The sequence below is a fragment of the Vigna angularis genome, chromosome 7, assembly GCF_016808095.1.
Source record: "Vigna angularis cultivar LongXiaoDou No.4 chromosome 7, ASM1680809v1, whole genome shotgun sequence".
NCBI lineage: Eukaryota > Viridiplantae > Streptophyta > Magnoliopsida > Fabales > Fabaceae > Vigna > Vigna angularis.
In genome coordinates, this window is record NC_068976.1 from 31,959,216 (window position 1) to 31,983,676 (window position 24,461).

The following is a 24,461-nucleotide window of genomic DNA, read 5'->3' on the forward strand; positions in this document are numbered from 1 at the left end:
ACTAATAATAAATTGGAAGCAAGTCCAGGTGAGACAAGCACATTTTGAAAATTAGGGTTTAGGTCACCAATATCAATGATAACAACCATTTGTATTTTCTTAGTATCATTATAAGAATGTACATTATGCAAATTTTCAAAAGCACCCGTCATGTGAATGGATGCACCAAAATCAAGAAACCATGGGTAAGAAACACTAGAGGACTTACCTTGAATACCTAAGGTTGAGAGAGCAGAAAGTACCATTTATTGAATCATTTTAGGTTGGAGAGCACCACTATGAGATGGACATTAGGTAGGAGGACAAGTGGGTGCATTGGTTGTGGCATGGAATGCTTGTATAGGATGTTGTGTTGATTGTGGAGGACGTGTGGGACAGTCAACTATGATATGATCCTGTTTCTTGTAATAATTGCAAAACTTATGACCATTACAAGCGATATGACCAAATTGTTTGCAAGAAAAGCATTGGACTTGTTGCATAGCACGACCTTTACTTTTATTATGGGCAGCATATGCAACCGGATAAGGTTCAGAAAGAGAAACATCATGAGTCATGGATCCTTGGGTAAGTCAATGTTGTTCTTCCTTAAGAAGTTGACCAATACATGTATCCAAAAATGGAACAATACTCCTATTCAGCAAAACACTTTAGACAGCCTCAAACTCAGAATGAAGTTTTACGAGGAGCTGATCGCGCTTACTAGTGTTGTAGACTTCTCAACCAGTCGAGAGTGAAGTTTGGGGAACAACAACTTATAAAATGGGAGAATGTTATTCCATAAATTCAAAAAACCGGAATAATACTCTTGAATAGACAAATTGCCTTGGTTGTAATTGGCTATTTCATGTTCCTACTGAAAACGCTTGGTTTGTATTGTCTTGGTTGTAAATGGACTTCAAATAATCTCATATTTGTTTTGTAGTTGTTAAAGAGCGCAAATTATTGATCATTTGGGGATCAATAGTGCTAAGGATCCAAGAAATCATTTGAGCATCTTTTACCTCCCATGTAGCGAAGGCAACTTCCTCCTTGGTTGGCAGTGTTATCCCATCCAAGTGACCCCATAATCCTTTCCCTTTGACATACATCATGAATTGAAATTCCCAAGCTAAATAATTCTTGCTAGTGAAGCAAACATAAGAATTGTCTTTCTTTGGGGTAGTCATGGTGATCGTCAAAAGAACGAGCAACACTGCAGTTGGAGTTCAAAGCAAGAAGCCCGAAACCATGAATAGAATTGCAAGAAACAATAGGGCACGAAAACACAAACAAAATGACAAACGGGAACCATGAACAAGGACCACAAACTGGGATCGCGAACAAGAACATGGGCGAGGCCATGGAAGCCACGAAACCAGGAACAATAACTACGAAACTAGGAAAGCCTCAAGTAAGAAAGAGAGAAAAGGTGGATTGTGCATAGGTTGATACCATGTTGATGCCTTTCACTATTGTTATTCCCACTATAAATAATGCTAGGCATATTTACGATAATTATTACTTGTAATTACAAAATATCCTATAATCTGAAATTAAGAAAAGAAATCAATCTATGATTTGTCTAACTTATTCCTAGGAAATCAAATCAAAATATTTAAGGAGACAAATTAATTCCTGATTGACACAAATCAATCTGTGAACTGCCTAGCTTATTCTTAGGTAATCATATCAAAATATTTAAGGAGTCAAATTAATTCTTGATTAACATGTAGTACTATATGAAGATCAAAATGCACATTTTTATTAATTGACTCGGTTCTAATTTGTGATTGCAGATTGCTTTTGGCTTGAACTTTAAATATAACTATTTCATAAAGGGTAAAGTGAAGTCCTCAAATGACATTATTTGGAGGCCTGGACCAGCCTTTTCTCTGTCAGTACCTCTAAAAGTCATTGAAGACAATAAAATAGTGGTCAGGGATTCATGGATCAGGTCGTATTCCCAAATGTCTTCTACTCATTCACGGAGCCCCTTCACAGAGGAAACATATCTTCTTGAGCAACCCTCTATTTCTTTCCTGAGCAAAGGTATAACTTAGTGTTTTTACACTATTATTGAAATATTTGTTTTCCTAATATGTTTCTGAACACTCAAATGCTTCCAGTGGTTTGACAGATGATGGAAGGATTGAGAGTCTCCTTGAAAATGACATCCTAAATTTTGAGACACTTGGTTTGGAAGATCAATTACTTTACGTCAATGATGATGACTTGGTGATTGCAAATGACAAGGATTTCCAGTCTACTAATATTCTTTCTGAGAATTACCAGCCTGTTGAGGAACCCTGGCTACACCCTTCCATTCCCTCTAAGGATAAAATAGAATCAAACAAATCTGAAACTGGTGAAACTGTAGAAGAGAAGGTGAAGCTGGTAGATAGAGAAAAGTTGTTACTTGAAGAAAGTAGTAATATAATGTCAAAAGAATCAATTTCAACCATTATTCTTATTAACTCATCAATATGTACGATGCAAAGAATTGCAGTACTGGAGGATGAAAAATTGGTTGAATTATTGTTGCAACCAGTCAAGAGTAACGTGCAATGTGATAATGTATATGTCGGGGTGGTCACAAAGCTTGTTCCTCATATGGGTGGGGCTTTTGTTAATATTGGGAATTCTAGATTTGCTTTTATGGATATTAAACAAAATAAGAAGCCATTTATATTCCCTCCATTTCGTCAAAGGACAAAGAAACAAGAGATTGATCTTGAGGAAAAAAATGATCATATGTCTCATGAAGGAGAGGATGGTTATTTAAAATCTGTGCACAATGACTGTGATGAGCATGACGGAGAGGATGAGTTTTATATTTCTGAAGTTCTTAAGGAAAATGGGAATGGGAGCATGGTTGACGATGAAGTAGAAGCTGACTTTGAGGATGATATAGAGGGAAGTGATGTTCAAGTAGAAGGAGAAGCAAATAACAGTCCTCTTGCTGTTGGTATGAATGGGTCTGTCAACCCTCTTATGTTGCAAACAAAAGATACAAAGAGAGCTACCCACAAAGCTTCTGGAGAAAACAAATGGAGCCAAGTTCGCAAGGGAACCAAAATAATTGTCCAAGTTGTCAAAGAGGACCTTGGTACAAAGGGTCCCACTCTGACTGCTTATCCTAAACTAAGAAGTAGATTCTGGGTATGTGCTATGATTGCATCTTACATGAAGTTTGATTGTATATCATTGCTATTTTATGTAAATGATCTATACTGTGTTTCTTCTGAATTCGACTCTGAATTGCAGGTTTTGCTTGCATGCTGCGATAAAGTTGGAGTCTCCAAAAAGATTTCTGGTGTTGAGCGCACGAGGTTGAAGGTTATAGCAAAGACATTGCAGCCTGAGGGTTTTGGCCTCACTGTAAGAACTGTTGCCGCTTGTCAATCTTTTGAGGAACTTCAGAAAGACTTGGAAGGGTTGCTTTCAACCTGGAAAAATATAACGGAACATGCAAAGTCTGCTGCTCTTGCTGCCGATGAAGGGGTGGATGGAGCTGTTCCTGTAATTTTGCACAGGGCAATGGGTCAAACTCTCTCAGTGGTCCAGGATTATTTCAATGAAAATGTTTGTTCTGTTACTAGTTTAGAGTCATTATTGGTTTAAGTGTTTAAGTTAATGATATCTATCTATAAAAAGAAAACCCAGTTTACATTCTGTTTCTCCTGATTTGATTTTATCATGATATACTTCAGGTTAAGAAAATGGTGGTCGATTCTCCAAGAACATTCCATGAGGTAAGGCATTAACTAATTACAGAGGGCCAAGTTGCAATATTAGGACTGGAGGATGTCTGTTTTTAATGTGAACAATATTGCCCTTTTTTCCCCATTAATGATTTTAATCAAAAAGTGTAACTCACTGCGAGAATTGGTTTGTGAACCCAACTGTAGCATTGCAGGCTGTCACATGGCAGTTTACCATTTTCTAGTAGCAAAGCATGTCAAACTTACATATTACATATTGCATGTGTTCAAAACTTTATTTAAATATATGGTGCTAGGTTAGCATGCTGATCCAGTTGTTTGTAGTCAAATAGTACAACTTGAATGGTTAATTGTTTTCCGTAATCGAAAAACTAGCTTCATGGATTAATTTAAGGTTCAACAAACTTATACTTCTCATTTAGGTGATTTCGACCTTTTTATATGATCTTCAGGTGACCAGTTACCTTCAAGAAATTGCCCCTGATCTTTGTGATCGAGTTGAATTATATGATAAAAAAATTCCGTTGTTTGATGAATTCAACATTGAAGGAGAGATAGGCAATATACTCAGCAAAAGGTGATATGTTGTTACTTTTGTTGATAACTTTTAGTATTTATTATCCTTTTCTTTATTGTTACTTTTTTAGATTGTGTTATAATATCCTTATCTTTCCGTGTTTGAGAATATCTTAAAAGATCTTAGAGCATTTCATGGAATCGGTTAGTGTTCTAATTGAGGAGGCAATATTAGTCATCACTTTTTGTTCCAGAATTTATTTAGGGTTTTTAGTCCTAATGTATTGGTAGATTTGTGATATGATAGTAATAGTAATACTAGTACTTAAATTATTATTTATTTCAGTATAAATAGGAATGTTGGAATAGTACTTTTGTTTCATGATGCAACACTACAACGTAATATCAATCTCAGATTATTCGATGGCTTGTCTCTGTTTTATTACTTGCTTCCCTAAACTCTAATTCCAATAGACTGCTTAAATGTAAACCACCGTAGCATGATGTAAAATTTTGTAGGAAGGTAGATAATGGCAGAAATCATTTATTTTTTTAATCATGTAGTTCTTGGTTATTTGGGATAAATCATAATTGAGTTTTTCAATGCAAATACTTTATTAAATTAAGCAAACTCTTAATCATATTTTCCTCTCCTGAAATCAAATAGTTAAGTTTTCGTAAGATACCTAATTGTTTAGTGTGATTAAAAATCAGAATATTGTTAAAAATTGTAGAAAAAAGGCAAACTGTAAATAGTAGTCTCCTGTCCCCCTGATATTTTTGTTTAAAATGTCAATTGATCTGTCCTTCCTGGACACGGTATTAAAATTCTTAAGTTGATAGCTTTCTTTGTGTTGATCACTTTATAGGGTTCCTCTTTCCAACGGAGGCTCTCTAATCATTGAACAAACTGAGGCATTAGTTTCTATTGATGTAAATGGAGGACATGGGATGCTTGGTCATGGAAATTCACAACAACAAGCTATTCTAGATGTCAATCTTGCCGCTGCCAAACAAGTATATTATCATTTATTTGTGTCACATAAGCTTTAGTCTCTAGTTTCCTTTTTTCCCTGACAAATTCTGCTTGTTAGAGGTATGATTTGATTATTATAGATATGATATGATATGATTTGATTATTATAGATATGATATGATATGATTTGATTATTATAGATATGATATGATATGATTTGATTATTATAGATATGATATGATATGATTTGATTGGGAAATATCTTATCAAATATTTCGTTTTATTAGATATTTTGTTCCTTATAGTTATCTTTTTTTTTATTATGAATAAGAATATTATTGTGTACCCAACACTCCTAATTCATTACATTCTTAGTTTCTCTCTTCTCAACCAAGTACACCACCAGAGCAGTACCATCCTTCGGAACCTGTTTTGTTGCTGATCCTTTCAACATTTCTATTTGTTTGTTACCCTACAGAACTGTTTATTCTTCAATCTACATTAGTTTCTTGCTATCTTATAATATATATTCGGAACATCCATTAAAGTGGAATAATTCCTGGTATATTTCCGAATAGTCCATGAATTCCTTTTCACAATAAATTCTAAAAATTTAATATTTAATTTGGAGTTAAACTTTGAGTTGTTATTAATATAAATTTTTGCACTCAAGTATCAAGTAAAAAGTATACTGTTTTTATTTATTTATTTTAATAGAATTGAATGCTAAGGCATCACTATGTTGCTTGTCATACGAACTATGTTGGCACCACAAGCAATATCAATCCTATGAAACATCTCAAAATATCATAAAAAAGAGGAAAAGGTGGAAATGAGTGAGGAGACCACATCTGACCCACAACTAATCCCTAACCCTGTATAAAGGTAAATAAAATCTTTTAAAAAGTAGACTTTAAGTCTAACTCAACTCCACAAAACCAGTTTGTAAAGTGAGATTTGCACCTACTTATATACTTTAAACTGGTCTTATCATTCATCAATGTGAGACTTCCAATACACCCCTTCATGCCAAGGTATATACATATCATGCATGGGACTAGACATTAATGGGTAGTTCGATAGCGGGTGGAATAATATGTTCAACAAACAACAAATTTTTCTAGGATAGGCTCTAAACCATGACTCTGATACTATGTTAAGAAGTGGATTTTAAGCTTAACTCAACCCTACAAAATCAACTTGTAAGGTGAGGTTTGCACCCACTTATATATTCTAAATTAGCTTTATCACTAGTTATTGTTAGACTAACAACAAAATCTATTCCTGAAAACTTTGAACTAATGAAACTAGGAACATTCTCCTACGAAGTAACACCCTGAGATCTAGTTTGAAACTCAACATGTTTATCAACACATTGATTATCCTCCCTAAAATGTGTGAAACATGAATACACATAATATTACTATTTACTAAACAGTTCAACTATCTACTATGGATACCCCAAAGAATAATAGAATTATTGGAACATATTTTGAATCACTAGTTGAGAATCACACTCAATAAAAAATTTAGTTCAGCCTTTGGAGTGGCAACTTCCATAGCCAAAATCACACCCATCACCATTGCAAATAAGGCATTATGAACATACATAGGATGCTATATGTTTATCGAAGCAGAACTTGTTTCTGGTTATCCATATAGCTTTCATCACACCAACGAAAGAGGCCTGCATTACAGTCTTGACTCGAGCACTCAAGCATCTTTGAAAGAAACAAAGAACAGAAGAGATGAAATCAGTAGCAAAGTGACAGTGGAAAGAGCTGGTAAGCCAGGCCCATAGAGGTGAAGCAAATGTGCACTCAAAGAACACGTGTCGATCAGTTTCAGCAGCACCACCACAAAAATGACAACAAGAAACACTGTCCATACCACGCTTGATTAAGTTATCATCTATAGGCAGTCTATTATGTTAAATATGCCAAGCAAGAAGAGATAGAAGGAGGATTAAATTTGCTCCAAACCTGTGTTGAAACATTTAGAGAGTTGGCTGATTCACAAGGAAATTATATTCAGTTTTGAGGCTGAGAATACCATCTGAAGAGCCATTTCATCTAAGATGGTCCTCGATATCAAACTGATGTCAAATTAAAAGGGAGATTGCAACAGTGAGAGCGGGATCTTTAGAACTAATAGCATCAGTTATAGACCAGGATATATTTGATATTAAAGGGTGCATCCTCCAAATTGTTGTGTAAATGCTTACGAATCCCAAGTCAATCAACTATTGGAATAGTTAACCCTTTGACCATTACCAATCTGCCAAGTGGAGTTATGAATAATCAAAGCAACACTGTGCTTAATACCATGCCAAACAGATGATTGACGGTAAAAATCACGACTCTCAACTTAAGAATTCTGGCCAATTCGAAGTCAAAATCAAGAAAATCCATGCTAAGTTTCATCAAAGGAGCTTGATTAAGAGCATACAAGGGTTTACGGCCCAAACCTCCTTGATAGACCGACAAGATTGCTTCCAATAAACAGTGACCAACTTCACATTGTAACATTGCTAGTCCACATAAAGTTTCTCATCCAGAATTCCATGGTTTTAATCAACCCTTGGGCCACGAGTAAACTCTAAAGTAGTGCAAAAAGTTGTTGATAACGGAAGATATGAGAATTATCCTGCCCCTATATGACAGCAAAAAGCCTTTCCAAGCATGAAGCTTTTCCTTAATTCTATAAGCCAAACCTTGCAAATGAATTCTAGGAGAGGTTTACCAACAAAAATAGTAATACCCAAATTATTAAAAGCCAATGAATTTTCTGAGAAACCAAGAGTATCAACCACAACTTTCTTCCTAGAATGTGTCCAACCAGAAATATAAAGTAATATTGACTTCCTGATCAGCATTATCTTTATAAGATTGGAAAAGGTGCATGATACAATCCTATCTAGGAAAAATTACGATAATTTTTGACTTTGAATTTCTTCAGAAATATAAACATGAATGATATAACCCACAATCTAGTAGATTGGTAAGTAAAGATTTGCCACAAAAAGTTACTCTTTGATGAGAACCAATAATAGAGACACCTCAATCAATAAAACTGATAAGTCAAGGAAGATTAATCACAAAGATATCAACCTTTGATTAGAATATGAGGTCTAAGTCAAGAACAAAGAGAATCTCTCTTTAATGAAATAAAATTTAATATATGATTAAAAGTGTTTACATCAATTTTTGGTACCTCTATATATAGGCACATAAGTTTAAGAAAACCTAGAAACCCTAAAAGAAAGCCCAAGCCCAAAAACATAAAATAAAAACTGAAAAAAATAAAAGAAATTTACAAATACTTTTATTTGTCTAAAACTATTCTATAATCGTGCTCCAGGGCATGATCTTTATGCCTTCATGTCCTTTTAATGCCAAAGGCTCCTCCTCAAGTTCTTGTATGGACTCAATGGATAGTCCTCTATCATTGCACAACTGCTGCAAGTTTGACTTGGTTAACCTATGAAAAATGGTAGCATCATTAGCATATAATGTGAGCTGGAAAACACATACCATAAGGTCTTATCATAGGGAGAAGAATTTTCTGTGGAGACAAAAGAGTAATGGCACGACTTAAAACTTCTTTTGCAAGACAAGAGAATTGGGGATAATATATACCCTTGTCCAACTTCTTCAGAACTGGAAAGAAACCAACAGCTTTGTGATTGACAGAAATAAAAATCTTGGCAGATTGCAGCACCAACTTGACCCATAGACATAGCTGAGGACAGAAGCCAAACTGATGCAAAACTTGAAGAGTGAAATCCCACTTAAAGAGTATCAAAAGCTTTTTTGATATCCATTATTACCGGCATAATGTCTTTTCCTAAGCAAATTAATCCCTTGGGAAAGTACTCTACAATAAGAAATGTTCCTATCCTTGAGAAAGCCTCTTTGCTGACTAGAAATAAGTTTATCAGCTATGAATTGATTCTGTCAGCAAGGATCATTGTCATAATTTTAAACATAAAATTGGACAAAGAAACAGGTCTATAATTGGAGTACTCTTTTATTTTAAGTACAAGTATACATGCTTTTGTTTTTGTTTTGCAACATAATTTCATGTCAAGCAGTTCAATTTTTTTATTGGAAGCATGCATTACAGATTGCAAGGGAGTTGCGACTACGGGATATTGGTGGTATCATTGTAGTAGATTTCATTGATATGACAGATGAAGGTGAGTGGGAATCTCTCACTTGTTTGTGCATTTGAAGTATTTAGTTACTTAAAGAAGGCATCTCTCTGATATACTTTTAAAATATTTTCGTAGTACTGATTGCAGTTTCAAAATCACTGACTAAAATTTTAAATAATCCTACTTGGTAGTTTTCGTTGTAATTTGAGATAATATCTTTAGAATCTTCTTAATTAGAGGAAATAGATATATAATCTTTATTTTATTTTACTTTCCTAGTTTCCCTATTTCCCTTTATTTCCCTATTTTCCTTTTTAGGAGAATTAGATTATTACAAATAGAAAGTATCAGAATGTATTTTTTATGATTGAGAATAATAAATTAGTCTTATTTTCCACATGGTATTAGAGCTTGTCTGATCCGCTTCCGCTGTTGTCTGTCGGCGGCCGGCAGCCCCCTAAAAGTCTCTTCTTTAACATATGGTTTTAATGGGCTCCAATTGCCCTAGTCAAGTTCTACCTTAGAATTCTAGCTTTTTCCCCAGCATTACCAACACGTTTGTCCTTCTGATAACAGCTACACAAAACTGTGCTTCCAGAATCTGGCCTAGCTATAAGCTATACTTCCAGAGTTCAATCTGACCTAGCTATAAGCTATACTTCCAGAGTTCAATCTGACCTAGCTATAAGCTATACTTCCAGAGTTCAATCTGACCTAGCTATAAGCTATACTTCCAGAATTTGTCTCAGAATGGGATTCGAACCCATTCCCTTTCGGACCAGTAATTGAAACTGGTGCTTTAGATATGTTGATGCCCAATCAATTTTTGCACCTTTTAACATTCTTATTGGCTGCTAGTTGAATCAAAGAGACCGAAAGTCTCTTCTTTGAAGAATCCAAGAAAGGCCACTGCCTTCGCTGCTTACTCCGTTGTGCAACGCCGCTATCCGTCGCCGGTCATCGTCCGCCACCGTCCGCCGCTGGCCACCGTCGCAGTTCCGACCGGTGACCACCGGATCTGGATCGTCTCTTCGAGCGCAACCTAACACTGGTGGTCGCCGTCTCATACTCCTCCGCATGCGTCGTCACGCGCCTCCTCTCTTCGTCAGATCTCGTGTGTGTTTTTGTCACGCGCCGCTGTCCCGGTGTCGGAATCACACCGTGCCGCTTCCGGTCGACTCGCCGGACCTCCTCCTCTCTGTTCTGACCCTCCATAGCAGCCATTGTTGTCATCTTCGTTGTCTCCACTACTACCTCCTTCAAAAACGCAAACCTCGAACCTAATCTTTCTCTCGGGTTCGGTTTTTATTTCTCTTTGTTCCGCTAAACCCTAGGTCGTATTTTAGATCTATTTTCGTCTCTCCTTTCTGATCCTCTTAATTCGTCTTCGATTAGCGATTAAGGATGGTGTCGGACGCTAGCAAGAAGAAGGCTACTCAGAAGAAGGCCGCTGCCTCTGTCGTTGCTCGCTACACACTTTTGCATCGCCGGACCTCCCTCTCGTTTCTGTGTTCTGGTTTGGTGCGTGCGTTCTGGTTTATGCCTCCACCAAATGACCAGGACCTTTCCTCCTCCTATCACCAATGGGTTCTCACTTCGTTTCTGTTTCTCAAGCAATAGTGCTTCGTTCCGCTACTACCACAGTCGGCATAGGGGCAGTCAGCCGTCGGCGCAGTCAGTCGCTGTCACCGCAGTCAGTATTTGCAACCTTTGCAGTTTGTCGTTGCCGCCTCAATAAGCTTCCGCATTTTCTTTGATCAAGAGTTTTCGCTGTTTGCGGTGGGGGGAAATATTTTTCAGCCCCTGCCGAGAACTTTCTTCTTGGGCTAGAGTTTAGCCCGTACTTTTGTGATACAGTGTAAGTATCACCATTTGGGAGTAGTCCAGTAGAGAACTTAGGACCTCCAAAGTGTCTTCGATATTTGGTGTTTTTTGGTTTCTACCATCACTAATGTGAAAGGCTCTCTTCACTGTCAATGCTTTGTTATAACAGCTCACTTAGACTTGTTCTTTGAGACCGCCCGCTGAATTGACTCTTTCGAAGTTATGGGATTCAGATTTGTCCCTCGTATGGATCGGTTCTCACCAGTTCTTCCACCTTCACGTTCTGTCATTGACATGCATATGTCGTTCAGTCGTGAGGGGAAGAAAAGTTTCAGCCACCGCAGGGTAGTTAGTCCCTGAAGGTTTGTTGCTGTTTCAGCCGCTGTAGGGTGGTTGAGTCCCTATATATTTGTTGTTGTTAGCCACTGCAGACAGTTCAATTCCTGCAAGTTTGTTGCTGTTTAGGGCAGTTAAGTCCCTAAAGGTTCGTTGTTGTTAGGGTAGTTAAGTCCCTTAAGGTTTGTTGTTGTTCAGGGTGGTTAAAGTCCCTACAGGTTTTTGGCTGTTAGCCTTTTAGTGCCGCTGCAGGGTAGTATAATCCCTGCAGGTCTGTTGCTGTTTAGGGCAGTTAAGTCCCTGAAGGTTTGTTGCTGTTTAGGGTAGTTAAGTCCCTACAGGTTTGTGGTTGTTAGCCTTTGAAGGCCTCCCATATGTTACTCATGGAAATCATGTTCTTGAAGTTTTGTTGTTGTTCGCCACTATTGATGGCAATCCAGTCCCTACAGTTTGTTACTGTTCGCCACTGGAGGCCCTTCATCTGTTCTTGTAGTTTGTTGTTGTTTGCCGCTGCAAGTCATCATCCATTTTTGATGGAAATCTCCCTCGTCCATTGCTGTCCAAGTTGAAGTTTCATGGTGCTAGTTCGCCCTCGTCCATTGCTGTCCAAGTTGAAGTTTCATGGTGCTAGTTCGCTCTCGTTCATTGCTGTCCAAGTTGAAGTTTCATGGTGCTAGTTCGCCCTCGTCCATTGCTGTCCAAGTTGAAGTTTCATGGTGCTAGTTCGCTCTCGTTCATTGCTGTCCAAGTTGAAGTTTCATGGTGCTAGTTCGCCCTCGTCCATTGCTGTCCAATTTGGTTTATTGACGTTCTCTACAATTGAGTTTGACTATTTCAAGCTTGGTTCATACAATCTTGTATGATCCAGCTTGAGGGGGCGTGTTGTAATTTTTAGATAATATCTTTAGAATCTTCTTAATTAGAGGAAATCGATATATAATCTTTATTTTATTTTACTTTCCTAGTTTCCTTATTTTCCTTTTTAGGAGAATTAGATTATTACAAATAGAAAGTATCAGAATGTATTTTTTATGATTGAGAATAATAAATTAGTCTTATTTTCCACAGGATGTTGGGTACAAACAAAGTCCCACATCGGATAAAATATGAAATACACATGGGTTTATATACACATAAGATACATCCCTTAGTAAGAGGCCTTTTGGAGTGGTACCAAAAGCAAATCCATGAGAGCTTAGCCCAAAGCAGACAATATCTTACTAATGGGAAGATATATGGATATGTGTGCATATTAAACCCACACAACATCAGTTTTCATGGGAACTTTTTTTTGTTATTTTTAACCGTGGCATATTTAAGAATGCATAGCTTTTAATCTTCCCCTTATAAGCTCACTAGTCATGAACATGCAGAATTTTTCTACCTGAATTGTATGCATGCATGGTATTATGTGTATTGTTGCAAATTAGTTATCAATGGCAACAAAATTTTATTATTGATGGATTATTTAGCTTGAATTTGGCACATTAAAATTAAGCATGACTATTAATTTTAGTGTCCCTCTTGCTCTCAAACAGTATTCTCACTGATTAAAATGTTATTTTCCTGTGAACTATTCTCCATCTGACTGATTGAGGCTATGCCTCAAGGGCTCAGTGGAAACAATCTCTCTCGTTTAAGTGTATAAAGTTCTCTAGTTTAAGTTTGATGATGATATTTAAGTATGAAATATATAAGTTTAACATCTTTCTTGGTGTTGTTATTCTTGAAGTCCTTATCAATTCATGTATTTATTAAATTTGGATTCTTCTTGATCAGCAAATAAAAGATTGGTCTATGAAGAAGTCAAGAAAGCCATTGAGAGAGATAAATCAATGGTGAAGGTCTCTGAATTGTCCAGACATGGACTTATGGAAATAACTCGGAAGAGGGTAGGTTGCTTGTCTATGGTGAATATTAGCTATTTGTTATCCCATGTATCAAACACAAGTGTTCAAATAGGAAGATGTGTGTCATTCAAAACATTATGTGATCTTCCCCATTTTTCTTTTGTATATAGTTTTCTTTTGGTTTTATTTAAGTATAACTTAGTAGTACCAAACTTACAGATCACCATACTTCATGCTTGTTTCAACTCTTCAAATGTCTATAGATTGAAAATAATAATGCTTGAAATGCATTTTTCATTTTTATTAAAATGAATTGCCAATGCTTTTTACCATTGTTTGACAGGTGCGGCCAAGCGTGACATTCATGATTAGTGAACCATGTGCTTGTTGCCATGCCACAGGCAGGGTGGAAGCTTTAGAGACATCCTTCTCAAAGATTGAACAGCAAATCTGTCGGCTTCTTGTAAGTAGAAACTTTCAATCCCAGAGTTTTGTTTCAGCTAGAATCATCAAGAGAAAACAAAAAGAGAAAAACCTCAGACCTAGGAGTGGGACAGTTGAAGAGTTCTATTTGACATTTCTAAGCAACTGGAACCAATAATTTCTTTCTAGCGTGTCCTAGTTGTTGGTGCAATATATTTTTATTCTTTCTTAGTTATTGGTAATTTGTCTCCCAAGATCATAATGTTCTGTCCATTGGCATAGTGTTGATACTTGTTAGATATATTAAATTATTAGATATCGTAGATAGATATAGTATCTTTATTTTTTATCTTCAGTTATTTTGTTATTATTCTTTATTTGTATTTTGGGTTGTGCTCATATTTCATTTATTATAAATACAATACCCTATGTGTATTTTCTACACAAGGGAGATTAATCCCATACATAGTTTTTTCACTATATTCAATATGATATCTAGAGCCTGGTTCTTTTGAAAAATTTTCATCGTCCTTGTCCTTTGCAACTGTCGTTGCTGTCACTGGAGCTTCAGTTTCGATCGGCGACCACATGGTTCTGCTTGTCTTGGCTAGGCAACCCCAACACTGTCGAGATTGTCGCTATTAGAGTCTAGACCACACACACCTGTTGAAGTTTGCAGACACCGTCATTTCCAGCCACATGTGGCGGAGCATGCATCATCTTCTTCGACACCAATCACCACCGCTGGACTCGCCGCGACCTCTCCTCTCCAGATCTGGCCTAGTTGCCTTGATTGGAGAAACTTGGATTTTTAGGGTTTCTCTCTCCTATTCATCTATGGCTTCATGGTGAGTTTGAGATAGGTGATTGGCACCGGATGTAAGTTTCATGGTCTTTATCATCTCTGCCCTTCTACACATAATGGTGCACTTATAGAGTCTTCATCTCTTTTGCATGCTCAATTAAGTTATCCCAATCTTGTCAAATTGCAACATTTTGTTTTCAACTTATCCAAGTTATTTAGTTTGGTGTGAGTCGTGTCAATTAGACAATCACAATCTTAGTTCCTTTCCTCATACTGTCTCCCAACGTGTTTGTCCCCTTTTGCCTTAGTTAATTCTGACATTTGGAGACCTAGTCGTGTTAAGTCTAATTTAAGTTTCCAATATTTTGTTACTTTTATTGATGATTATTCTAGATGTACTTGTTTGTTTTTAACAAAAAATCGTTTTGAATTATGTCATATATTCCAATCTTTTTTTAATGAAATTAAAACTCAATTTGGTGTTTTTATTCAAACTTTGCAAAGTGATAATGGCCACAAATATCTTTCTCATTCTTTTAGACAATTTATGGCTTCTCATGGCATTCTCCATCAAACTCCATGTTCTTATACACCTTAACAAAATAGGGTGGCTAAGCGCAAGAATAGACGTTTTATTGAAACAACTCGCACTCTTTTAATTCATGGTGCAGTTCCTCAATATTTTTGTGGTGATGTTTTTCTTACTGCTTGTTATGTCATTAATGGCATGCCCTTTTCGCTTTTAGATAATAAAATACCCCATTCTATTTTATTTTCTTATGAACCTCTTCATCCTTCTAAAAGTTTTGGAGTTTACATGTTTTGTTCATAATTTTAGTCCTGGTCTTGATAAGTTATATCCTTGATCACACAAATGTGTTCTTTTAGGATTTATTATATCACAAAAAGGATACATGTGTTTTTTTCCTTCTCTTAATCGCTATTTGTTTTTTGCAGATGTCACTTTCAATGAGTCTTCTTTTTATTTTAAAGGTCACTCTTCTTTTGATATGTCTCCATTTAATAGTCAATATTCCTAGTACAATCAATATTCCTTTTATTTGTGGTCTCCAATAGTGCCTTGTCCACCACCACCACCATCAATTCTTCTCCACCACCACTTTAGGTTTATAGTCACAGACATTGTTCTCAACAACCACTAAGTGACTCAATTCAAGGGCCAACTACTTTGTCTCCTCTGGCTTTGACAATTGAGTCCGATCTTCCAATTGCCCTCCAAAAAGATATCTGTTCTACCTGTAATCCCTCTCCACATTATATTGCTTTGAGTTATCTTAGATTATGTTCACCTTTTTATACTTGTCTTTCATCTATTTATTTTGTAGCCATTCCAAAATTTATCAATGATGCCTTAGCCCATCTTGGTTAGTGCCATGCCATGCTAGATTAACTAAGTGTTTCTCAGAATAGTGCAACTGGGGAGCTTGTCCTATTATTGTTCAGGAAATCTGTTGTTGGTTGTGTGAAATAGTAGAGAAGATTAGGAGAAATCTCCCTTATGTGTTTAGCATACACATAGGATAGTTTATTTATAATGTAAGATAAGGGTTAAACCCTAAATACAGAATGGGCTAAGCCCAATTAACGTAAACACACAACTTAACATCTAACACTCCCCCTCAAGCTGGAGCATATAAATCATATGTTCCAAGCTTGTTACAAAGATAGTCAATTCTAGGTCCTCGTAAGGACTTGGTGAATATATCTGCCAACTGGTTGCTTGAGTTAACGAACTCAGTCTTGATATCTCCGGATATGATTTTTTCTCTAATAAAATGACAATCAACTTCAATGTGCTTGGTTCTCTCATGGAAGACAGGGTTAGGGCTAATATGAAGAGCAGCTTGATTATCACATATAAGTGTCATGTGAGTGACATCTCCAGATTTCAATTCACTAAGTAATTGTTTAAGCCACACAAGCTCGCAAGTAGTAGATGCCATAGCTCTATATTCTGCTTCTGCGCTGGACCTTGCTACAACACTTTGCTTCTTACTTTTCCAAGATATCAGGTTGCCACCAATAGAGACACAATATCCAGAAGGAGACCTCCTATTAGAAGGGGAACCAGCCCAATCAGCATCTGAATAGCAAACGATTTTTGTATCATTGTTAGGGCCATATGGCAAACCTTTTCCAGGTGATCCTTTAATATACTTCAGTATGCGAACAACTGCATCCCAATGGTCTTCACATGGGGAGTTTAGAAATTGACTCACCACACTAACTGCGAAGGAAATGTCAGGATGCGTAACAGTAAGATAGTTTAATTTGCCAACTAATCTTTTGTACCGTTCAGGATCTGAGAAAGGCTCCCCCTGATTTGGTTGGATTTTGATGTTAGGGTCCATAGGTGTCTCAACAGATTTACAGTTCATTAACCCTGTTTCCTCCAAGATGTCTAACGCATACTTCCTCTGAGATATGACAATACCATCATTGGATTGTGCTACTTCAATACCCAAAAAGTACCAGAGTTTGCCAAGATCTTTGGTTTGAAAATGATGACAAAGGTGTTGTTTCATCTGAGAGATGCTGAGATAGTCACTTCCTGTGAGAACAATATCATCCACATATACTATTAAGTAAATACATCCAGTACTTGAGTGGCGATAGAACACTGAATGATCTGCTTCACTGCGAGACATACCAAATTGTTGAACAACACAGCTGAATTTACCAAACCAGGCTCGAGGAGATTGTTTTAGGCCATATAAGGATTTGCGAAGACGACATACCAATCCAGATGACTCTCCCTGAGCAACAAAGCCATGCGGTTGCTCCATATAAATTTCTTCATGCAAATCACCATTTAAGAAAGCATTTTTGACATCAAGTTGGTAAAGAGGCCATTGTCGAAGAGCGGCCATGGCAATGAATAGGCGAACAAAGGTCATTTTTGCCACTGGAGAAAAAGTATCACCATAATCCAAACCAAAAATCTTTGTGTAGCCTTTGGCAATCAGTCGAGCTTTCAGACGATCAATTGTGCCATCAGGGCCAACCTTGACAGCATACACCCACCTGCAACCAACAACAGACTTTCCACATGGTAATTGGACAAGCTCCCAAGTTCCACTTTTCTGTAAAGCACTTAATTCATCCAGCATAGCTTGACGCCAGCCAGGATGAGTTAAGGCATCACCCACAGATTTAGGAATTGACACAGAAGAAATGGATGAGAGACAAGTGTAAAAAGATGGAGATAATCTATGGTAACTAAGAACAATATAATGGGGGGAAGGGTTACGGGTAGAGCGTATACCTTTACGGAGGGCAATAGGCAAGTCAGACTCATTTGCTGGAGAGCCGGAGGAGACACAGGAGGTGGCACTGGAAGTGAGTCATGAGGGAGACAATTGCGGCGACTATAAATCTGAAGGGGTGGTGGTGAAGGACGATCCTGTGGTGAATGAGAGTCTAAAGAAGGAGGAGACAAAATGGGTGGAGCATCACCAGGAGGATCATAGATAAGAGGAATATCAATAGTAACAGGGAGAGGTACAAAACTAGAAGATAGATGTGTAAAGTAAAAAGAAGATTCATCAAAAGTGACATTAGGAGAGGTAAAATGACGATTGAGGGAAGGGGAAAAACACTTATAGGCCTTTTGTGACCGTGGAAATCCTAAGAAGACACATTTGTGAGACCTAGGAGATAACTTATCAAGACCAGGACTAAAATCATGAACAAAACATGTAGACCCAAAAACTCTAAAAGGTAATGGATGTAGAGGGTCTTGAGGAAATAAGATAGAATGAGGGATTTTGTTATCTAGGATGGAAGATGGCATGCGGTTGATAAGATAACATGCCGTGAGAACAGCATCACCCCAAAAACGTGAGGGTACTTGACCATGAATGAGAAGGCTACGAGTTGTTTCAATAAGGTGTCTATTCTTGCGCTCAGCCACCCTCATGTTGTTGAGGGGTATAGGCACATGAGGTTTGGTGAAGAATGCCATGAGAAGCCATGAAATGTTTAAACGGTTGAGAAAGGTATTCACGGCCATTATCACTGCGTAAAGTGCGAATAGAAACCCCAAACTGAGTTTTTATTTCATTGAAAAAAGATTGAAAAATAGAAAACAACTCAGAACGATTCTTCATGAGAAACAACCAAGTACATCTGGAATAGTCATCAATAAAGGTAACAAAATACTGAAATCCTAAAGTTGACTTAACACGACTAGGTCCCCAAATATCAGAATGAACCAATGAAAAGGGGGATGACGCTCGTTGTGAAACACTACGAGGAAAGGAACTACGAGTATGTTTACCTAACTGACAAGACTCACACGACAAACTTGATAATTTCGACAGACTCGGAACAAATTGCTGCAGTTTGGCAAGACTGGGATGACCTAACTGAGCATGAAGAAGGGATGGTGACTCCATGATTACGCCAGCATGTGGAGAAGGGCTGAGATGATATAGGCCATGAGACTCACATCCTGTGCTAATCATGTGTTTCGAACTCCGGTCCTGCAACCAAACAGAATCTTTGGTAAATGAAATAACACAATTAAGGGAACGAGTTAGACGACTTACGGACAATAAGTTAAAAGGAGACCCAGGGCATAAAGTACATTATCAATGGATATGGACGGAAAAATATGAACAGTACCAATACCATGAGATGAGACTCTAGACCCATCAGCCATCGTTACCGAGGGTAAATTATCCGGACATGACAAGGAAGAAAACAAGGACTTGTTACCAGTGATATGATCGGTGGCGCCTGAGTCAAGGACCCAAGATCCGAGAGAGTGAGTCAGACCAACAAAAGGAGTACCTGTGCGTATAACAGAAGCAGATGTAGTGGAACTAGAGTGCTGACGGTCCTCATACCATCTGAGAAATTCCTGAAAGAGTACAGCAGACGGTGATCGGGGAGGTGGATCAGAATTAGCCATTGCTATAGGTCGAGGAGGACGTCCATGAAGCGCATAACATCTATCAATTTTGTGGCCTAGCTTGCCACAGTGGTCACATTTTGGACGTCCTTTACCTGGCTGGTGAGACCGACTCCGATCATCAAGTTGGACAGCCATGGAGAGGGAGAAACCCTAAAAAAGTCCAAAGTGCTCCGATTGACGCAACGACAACAAATCCAGAAAGAGGACGAGGTGGCGAGCATGACGATCCTGGTCGGCGGCGGATCTCGCCGGCGACGCACCAGCACGCGCGACGGGAAGCGGCGGATCTGGTGACCTTTCCGGCGGCGTGTGCAGGCGCGTGGGTGGTCCGTTCGCCGCGATCTTTGTACCACGGTGGTCGCCCGGCCGAGACGATTCCGATGGTGTGGTCGTCGATCGATTCTGGAACTCCGGTGACGGTGGCGGCGGTGGCGGTGGCGGCGGCGACGGCAGCAGCGGCAACGGCGGCGGCGATGTGTACCGGAGACTGTGGAACTGGCTGGAATAAAACCTAAGCTCTAGATACCATGTGAAATAGTAGAGAAGATTAGGAGAAATCTCCCTTATGTGTTTAGCATACACATAGGGTAGTTTATTTATAATGTAAGACAAGGGTTAAACCCTAAATACAGAATGGGCTAAGCCCAATTAACATAAACACACAACTTAACATCTAACAGGTTGCAAGTAGGTTTTTGCTATCAAAGTTGGCCCTAATGGTATTATTAATCGCCTCAAAGTCTGTCTTATAGTCAAAGGTTACACAAATTTTTGAGTTGGATTATGGTGATACATTTTCTCCAATGGCAAAGATATCTTGTGTTTGTTTATTTATATAGTCATGATTGTTCTTCAATAATGACTTCTTTATCAATTGGATGTCAAAAATGTGTTACTCAATGGAGCTTTGCAAGAAGAGATTTATATGGAGCAACTTCTAGGATTTATTGCTCATGGGAAGCCTTATGTCGTCTTCGCAAATCCTTATATAGCCTAATACAGTCTCCTAGGGCCTGGTTTGGAAAATTTAGCAATGTTGTTCAACAATTTGATATGACTCGGTGTGAGGCAGATCATTCAGTATTTTATCATTACTCGAGTGCTGGATGTGTCTTCTTGATAGTATATGTTGATGACATCGTTCTTACATACAATGACAACCATGACATCTCCCAAACGAACCAACATCTTTGCCACCATTTTCAGACCAAAGATCTTGGCAAACTCAGATATTTCTTAGGTATTGAGGTAGCACAATCCAACAATGATATTGTTATATTTCAAAGGAAGTATGAATTTGAGATTTTGGAGGAAACTGGGTTGATGAACTCAAAATCTATTGACACACCCATGGATCCTAATACTAAACTTTTACCAAATCATGGGAAGCTGTCAGATCCCGAGCATTATAGAATTAGTTGGAAATTAAATTATCTTACAGCAACTTGTCTTGACATTTTTTTGGAAGTCAATGTGGTAAGCCCATTTCTTAATTCCCCATGTGAAGATCATTGGAATGCAGTCTACTTATATTAAAGTACATTAAAGGAGCTTCCAAAAAAGGGTTGTTATATAGATCCAATAACCATACAAAAGTTGTTTGTTATTCTGATTGGGCATGATCTCCTTCTGATAGAAGGTTTACATCCGGATATCGTGTTTCCATTGGTGGTAACTTGATCTCTTGGAAAAGCAAGAAATAAAGTGTTGTGACAAGATCTAGTGCTGAAGTAGAATATAGAATTTTGGTCTCAGCCACTTGTGAGTTTGTTTAGCTTAAGCAATTGCTTAGAGAGTTACAAGTGGAGGATGTCATTCAAATGACACTTATATGTGACAATCAGGCAGGTTGCTCTTCATATTTGTTCTAATCTAGTCTTTCATAAGAGAACTGTTAGGATATTTATCCTATTTTATCATCATTATAGTGTGTCAAGGGTTACCCTATTTATCATGATTATATTATGTCTAGGATTACCCTATTTATCATGATTATATTGTGTCTAGGGTTACCCTATTTATCATGTACTTGTGTATCAATTTATTCTTATAAATAGAAGATTGTGAGAGGGATCAATCAAGCCCTCTAGAATTATTTTACAGTTTCAATCTTAAGTTGGTATCAGAGCGGGTCGATCCCGCTCTGGTTTCTGTCTCGTAATATATATCTGTCTGGCGCCACAGTTCTTTGTCGCCCGCCGCTGCCCGCCGCTGCCTGCCGCTGCCCGCCGCTGCCCGCCGCTGCCCGCCGCCGGCCACCATCAACCGTCGGCCACCGTCGTCCGTCGCCGGCCACCGTCCGGCCACCGTCGCTGGCCACTGTCGCCGGCCACCGTCCGGCCACCGTCACCGCCGGCCACCGCCCGCCGTTGCCGGCCACCGTCGTCCATCACTGTCACAGTTTCCTTCGTCTAAACCCTTAGGTTTTTCTTGTTCTTCGTTAGTACTATTCGTCTTCTTCAGAAATGGCGTCTGGCAGTACTCTTTCCTTCTCTGGAAGTCCATCAATTACCTCCGAGAAGCTAAATGGAAAAAATTATCTATCATGGTCTGCTGTCGTTGAAATGTGGTTCCTTGGCCAAGGGCATTATGACCACCTTGAGCGAGATGGAAGCCATGTGCCTACTGAAAAAGCTGATCAGTGGAAACAAGCAGATTTCCAGTTGTGTGCCCTGTTATGGCAATCAGTGGAACCCAAACTTTTTGTATCTTTGAGGGCTTTCAAAACCTGTCACTCCTTTTGGAAGAAAGCCCAAAGCATTTATGCCAACGATATTCAACGTCTCTATGACACTACGAATAAACTTGCATCTCTTAAAATGGCAGACCATGATATGATGTCCTTCATGGCTGAAGCCCAATCTGCTGTCGAAGAACTTAGGATGTTTTTGGAAGTAGATCCATTAGAGGATATAAAAAAGAAACTAGACAAATTCTACATGGTGTTGATCCTTCGTGCCCTACATCCCGATTTTGATTATCTCAGAGATCAACTTCTAACTAGTCATGAGGTCCCCTCTATGGAAACATTGACCACTCGCCTTCTGCGTGTCCCGGTATCTCAAACTCAAGAAGCGCATGAACTAGTGGAACCATCTGTCATGGTTGCCACACGAGGAAGAGGAGGACGTGGCACTAGAGGAGGAGGACGAGGAGGTCGGGGACGTACTCAATGCACATATTGTAAAAGGATGGGTCATACTCAAGAGAATTGCTACTCCTTACATGGTTTCCCTTCCAAAACCGCCAATATTTCGAAGACTGAAACTTCCACTTCGAAAACTGAAACCTCCACTTCTATGTTTTCTGAGGATGAATATCAAGAGTATTTAAGGTTAAAGTCTAACAGCTTGGCACAACCATCTCAATCTCCCAATACATCAACAGCCTGCGTTTCTCAATCTATGGAATGTCAAAATTCATGGGTAATTGACTCAGGTGCTTCTGATCACATTTCTGGTAATACCTCTTTGTTCTCATCTATTTCCTTTCGAGAAAAACCTCATTTCATAACCTTTGCAAATGGATCTAAAACTTCTTCCAAAGGAGTCGGTCATGTTTCTTTGTCTCCCTCCCTCAATCTCAACTCAGTCCTTTTTGTCCCTAATTGTCCTTTTAATTTAATTTCCTTAAGCCAGTTGACTAAAATGTTAAATTGTTCAATAACCTTTGATCATAAATCTTTTGTTATACAGGAGCGTGGTTCGGGGAGACAGATTGGAGAAGGATATGAAGCTGGCGGATTATACCATTTTGGATCTCGTCCAAGGGTGTCTTGTGCTGCTCCTAATCCTAAAGTGCTACATGATCGACTTGGCCATCCTCATTTGTCCAAATTAAAAAAGATGTGTCCTGAACTTAGTGGTCTCCAAACCTTGGAATGTGAGTCATGTCAATTAGGAAAACATGTTAGATCTTCCTTTCCTAAAAGGTCTCAATCAATATGTAATTCTAGTTTTTCCATCATCCATTCTGATATATGGGGACCTAGTCGTATCTCCTCCTTTGGTTTTAGATATTTTGTTACCTTTATTGATGAATATTCAAGATGTACTTGGGTTTATCTTATGAAAAATCGTTCTGAATTGTTAGCTATCTTTACATCCTTTTTGAATGAAATCAAGAATCAATTTGGTCAAGTAATCAAAATATTAAGAAGTGATAATGCAAAAGAGTATTTCTCATCCTCCTTTTCTGCCATCTTGAGTTCCCATGGTATCTTACATCAGTCTACTTGTCCTCATACACCACAGCAAAATGGTATAGCAGAACGAAAAAATAGACACTTGGTTGAAACTGCTCGTACCCTTTTGCTTAGTGCCCATATTCCTGTCCATCACTGTGGGATGCCATCTTAACTGCATGTTATCTTATTAATAGGATGCCCTCCTCCTCTCTTGATAATAAAGTCCCTTTCTCCATTTTGTTTCCTAATGATCCTCTCTTTCATACATCTCCCCGAGTGTTTGGCTGTGTATGTTTTGTTCATGACATGTCTCCAGGTCTAGACAAATTCTCCGCTCGCGCTCTCAAATGTGTCTTCTTAGGCTATTCTCGACTTCAAAAAGGATATCGGTGTTACTCTCCTGAAACTAAGAAGTATTACATGTCTGCCAATGTCACATTCTTTGAACAGACTCCTTACTTCTCTCCATCTGTTCAGGATGTTTCTATCCTCCAGCAGGTCCTTCCTATTCCAATGGCTGAGTCAAATAGCTCCACTATCTCTGTCATTCCCAGTCATGATCACAATCCTTCTACACCTGTTTCTCCACATACTGAGATCATCCCACACAGGGCCCCAATGGATAGTCCACCTCCCCAAGACAATGGTGAATCTCCTACTTCAGATTCTTCTCCCTCGTCACCTCCTCCCACGCCTCCTGGTGCAAATGATTCAGCATGGCCTATTGTCCTCAGAAAAGGTACTCG

At 38.4% G+C, this 24,461-nt stretch overlaps 1 protein-coding gene across 4 annotated transcripts in view; it reads left to right on the forward strand.

Annotated features, from left to right (window-relative positions):
* Positions 1-24,461, forward strand: part of LOC108320010 (ribonuclease E/G-like protein, chloroplastic) — a 45,513-nt gene that overhangs the window by 17,369 nt on the left and 3,683 nt on the right. For all 4 annotated transcript variants that reach the window (XR_008250317.1, XR_008250318.1, XM_017551349.2 and 1 more), the window contains 9 exons: positions 1,779-2,031; positions 2,120-3,141; positions 3,247-3,564; positions 3,693-3,734; positions 4,157-4,281; positions 5,090-5,237; positions 9,322-9,394; positions 13,292-13,404; positions 13,706-13,825. Coding sequence is in view for 2 of the 4 variants with exons in the window: in XM_017551349.2 (XP_017406838.1) it covers positions 1,779-2,031; positions 2,120-3,141; positions 3,247-3,564; positions 3,693-3,734; positions 4,157-4,281; positions 5,090-5,237; positions 9,322-9,394; positions 13,292-13,404; positions 13,706-13,825 (2,214 nt within the window). In the remaining 2 variants the exon portion in view is untranslated. The remainder of the gene's footprint in view (positions 1-1,778; positions 2,032-2,119; positions 3,142-3,246; positions 3,565-3,692; positions 3,735-4,156; positions 4,282-5,089; positions 5,238-9,321; positions 9,395-13,291; positions 13,405-13,705; positions 13,826-24,461) is intronic.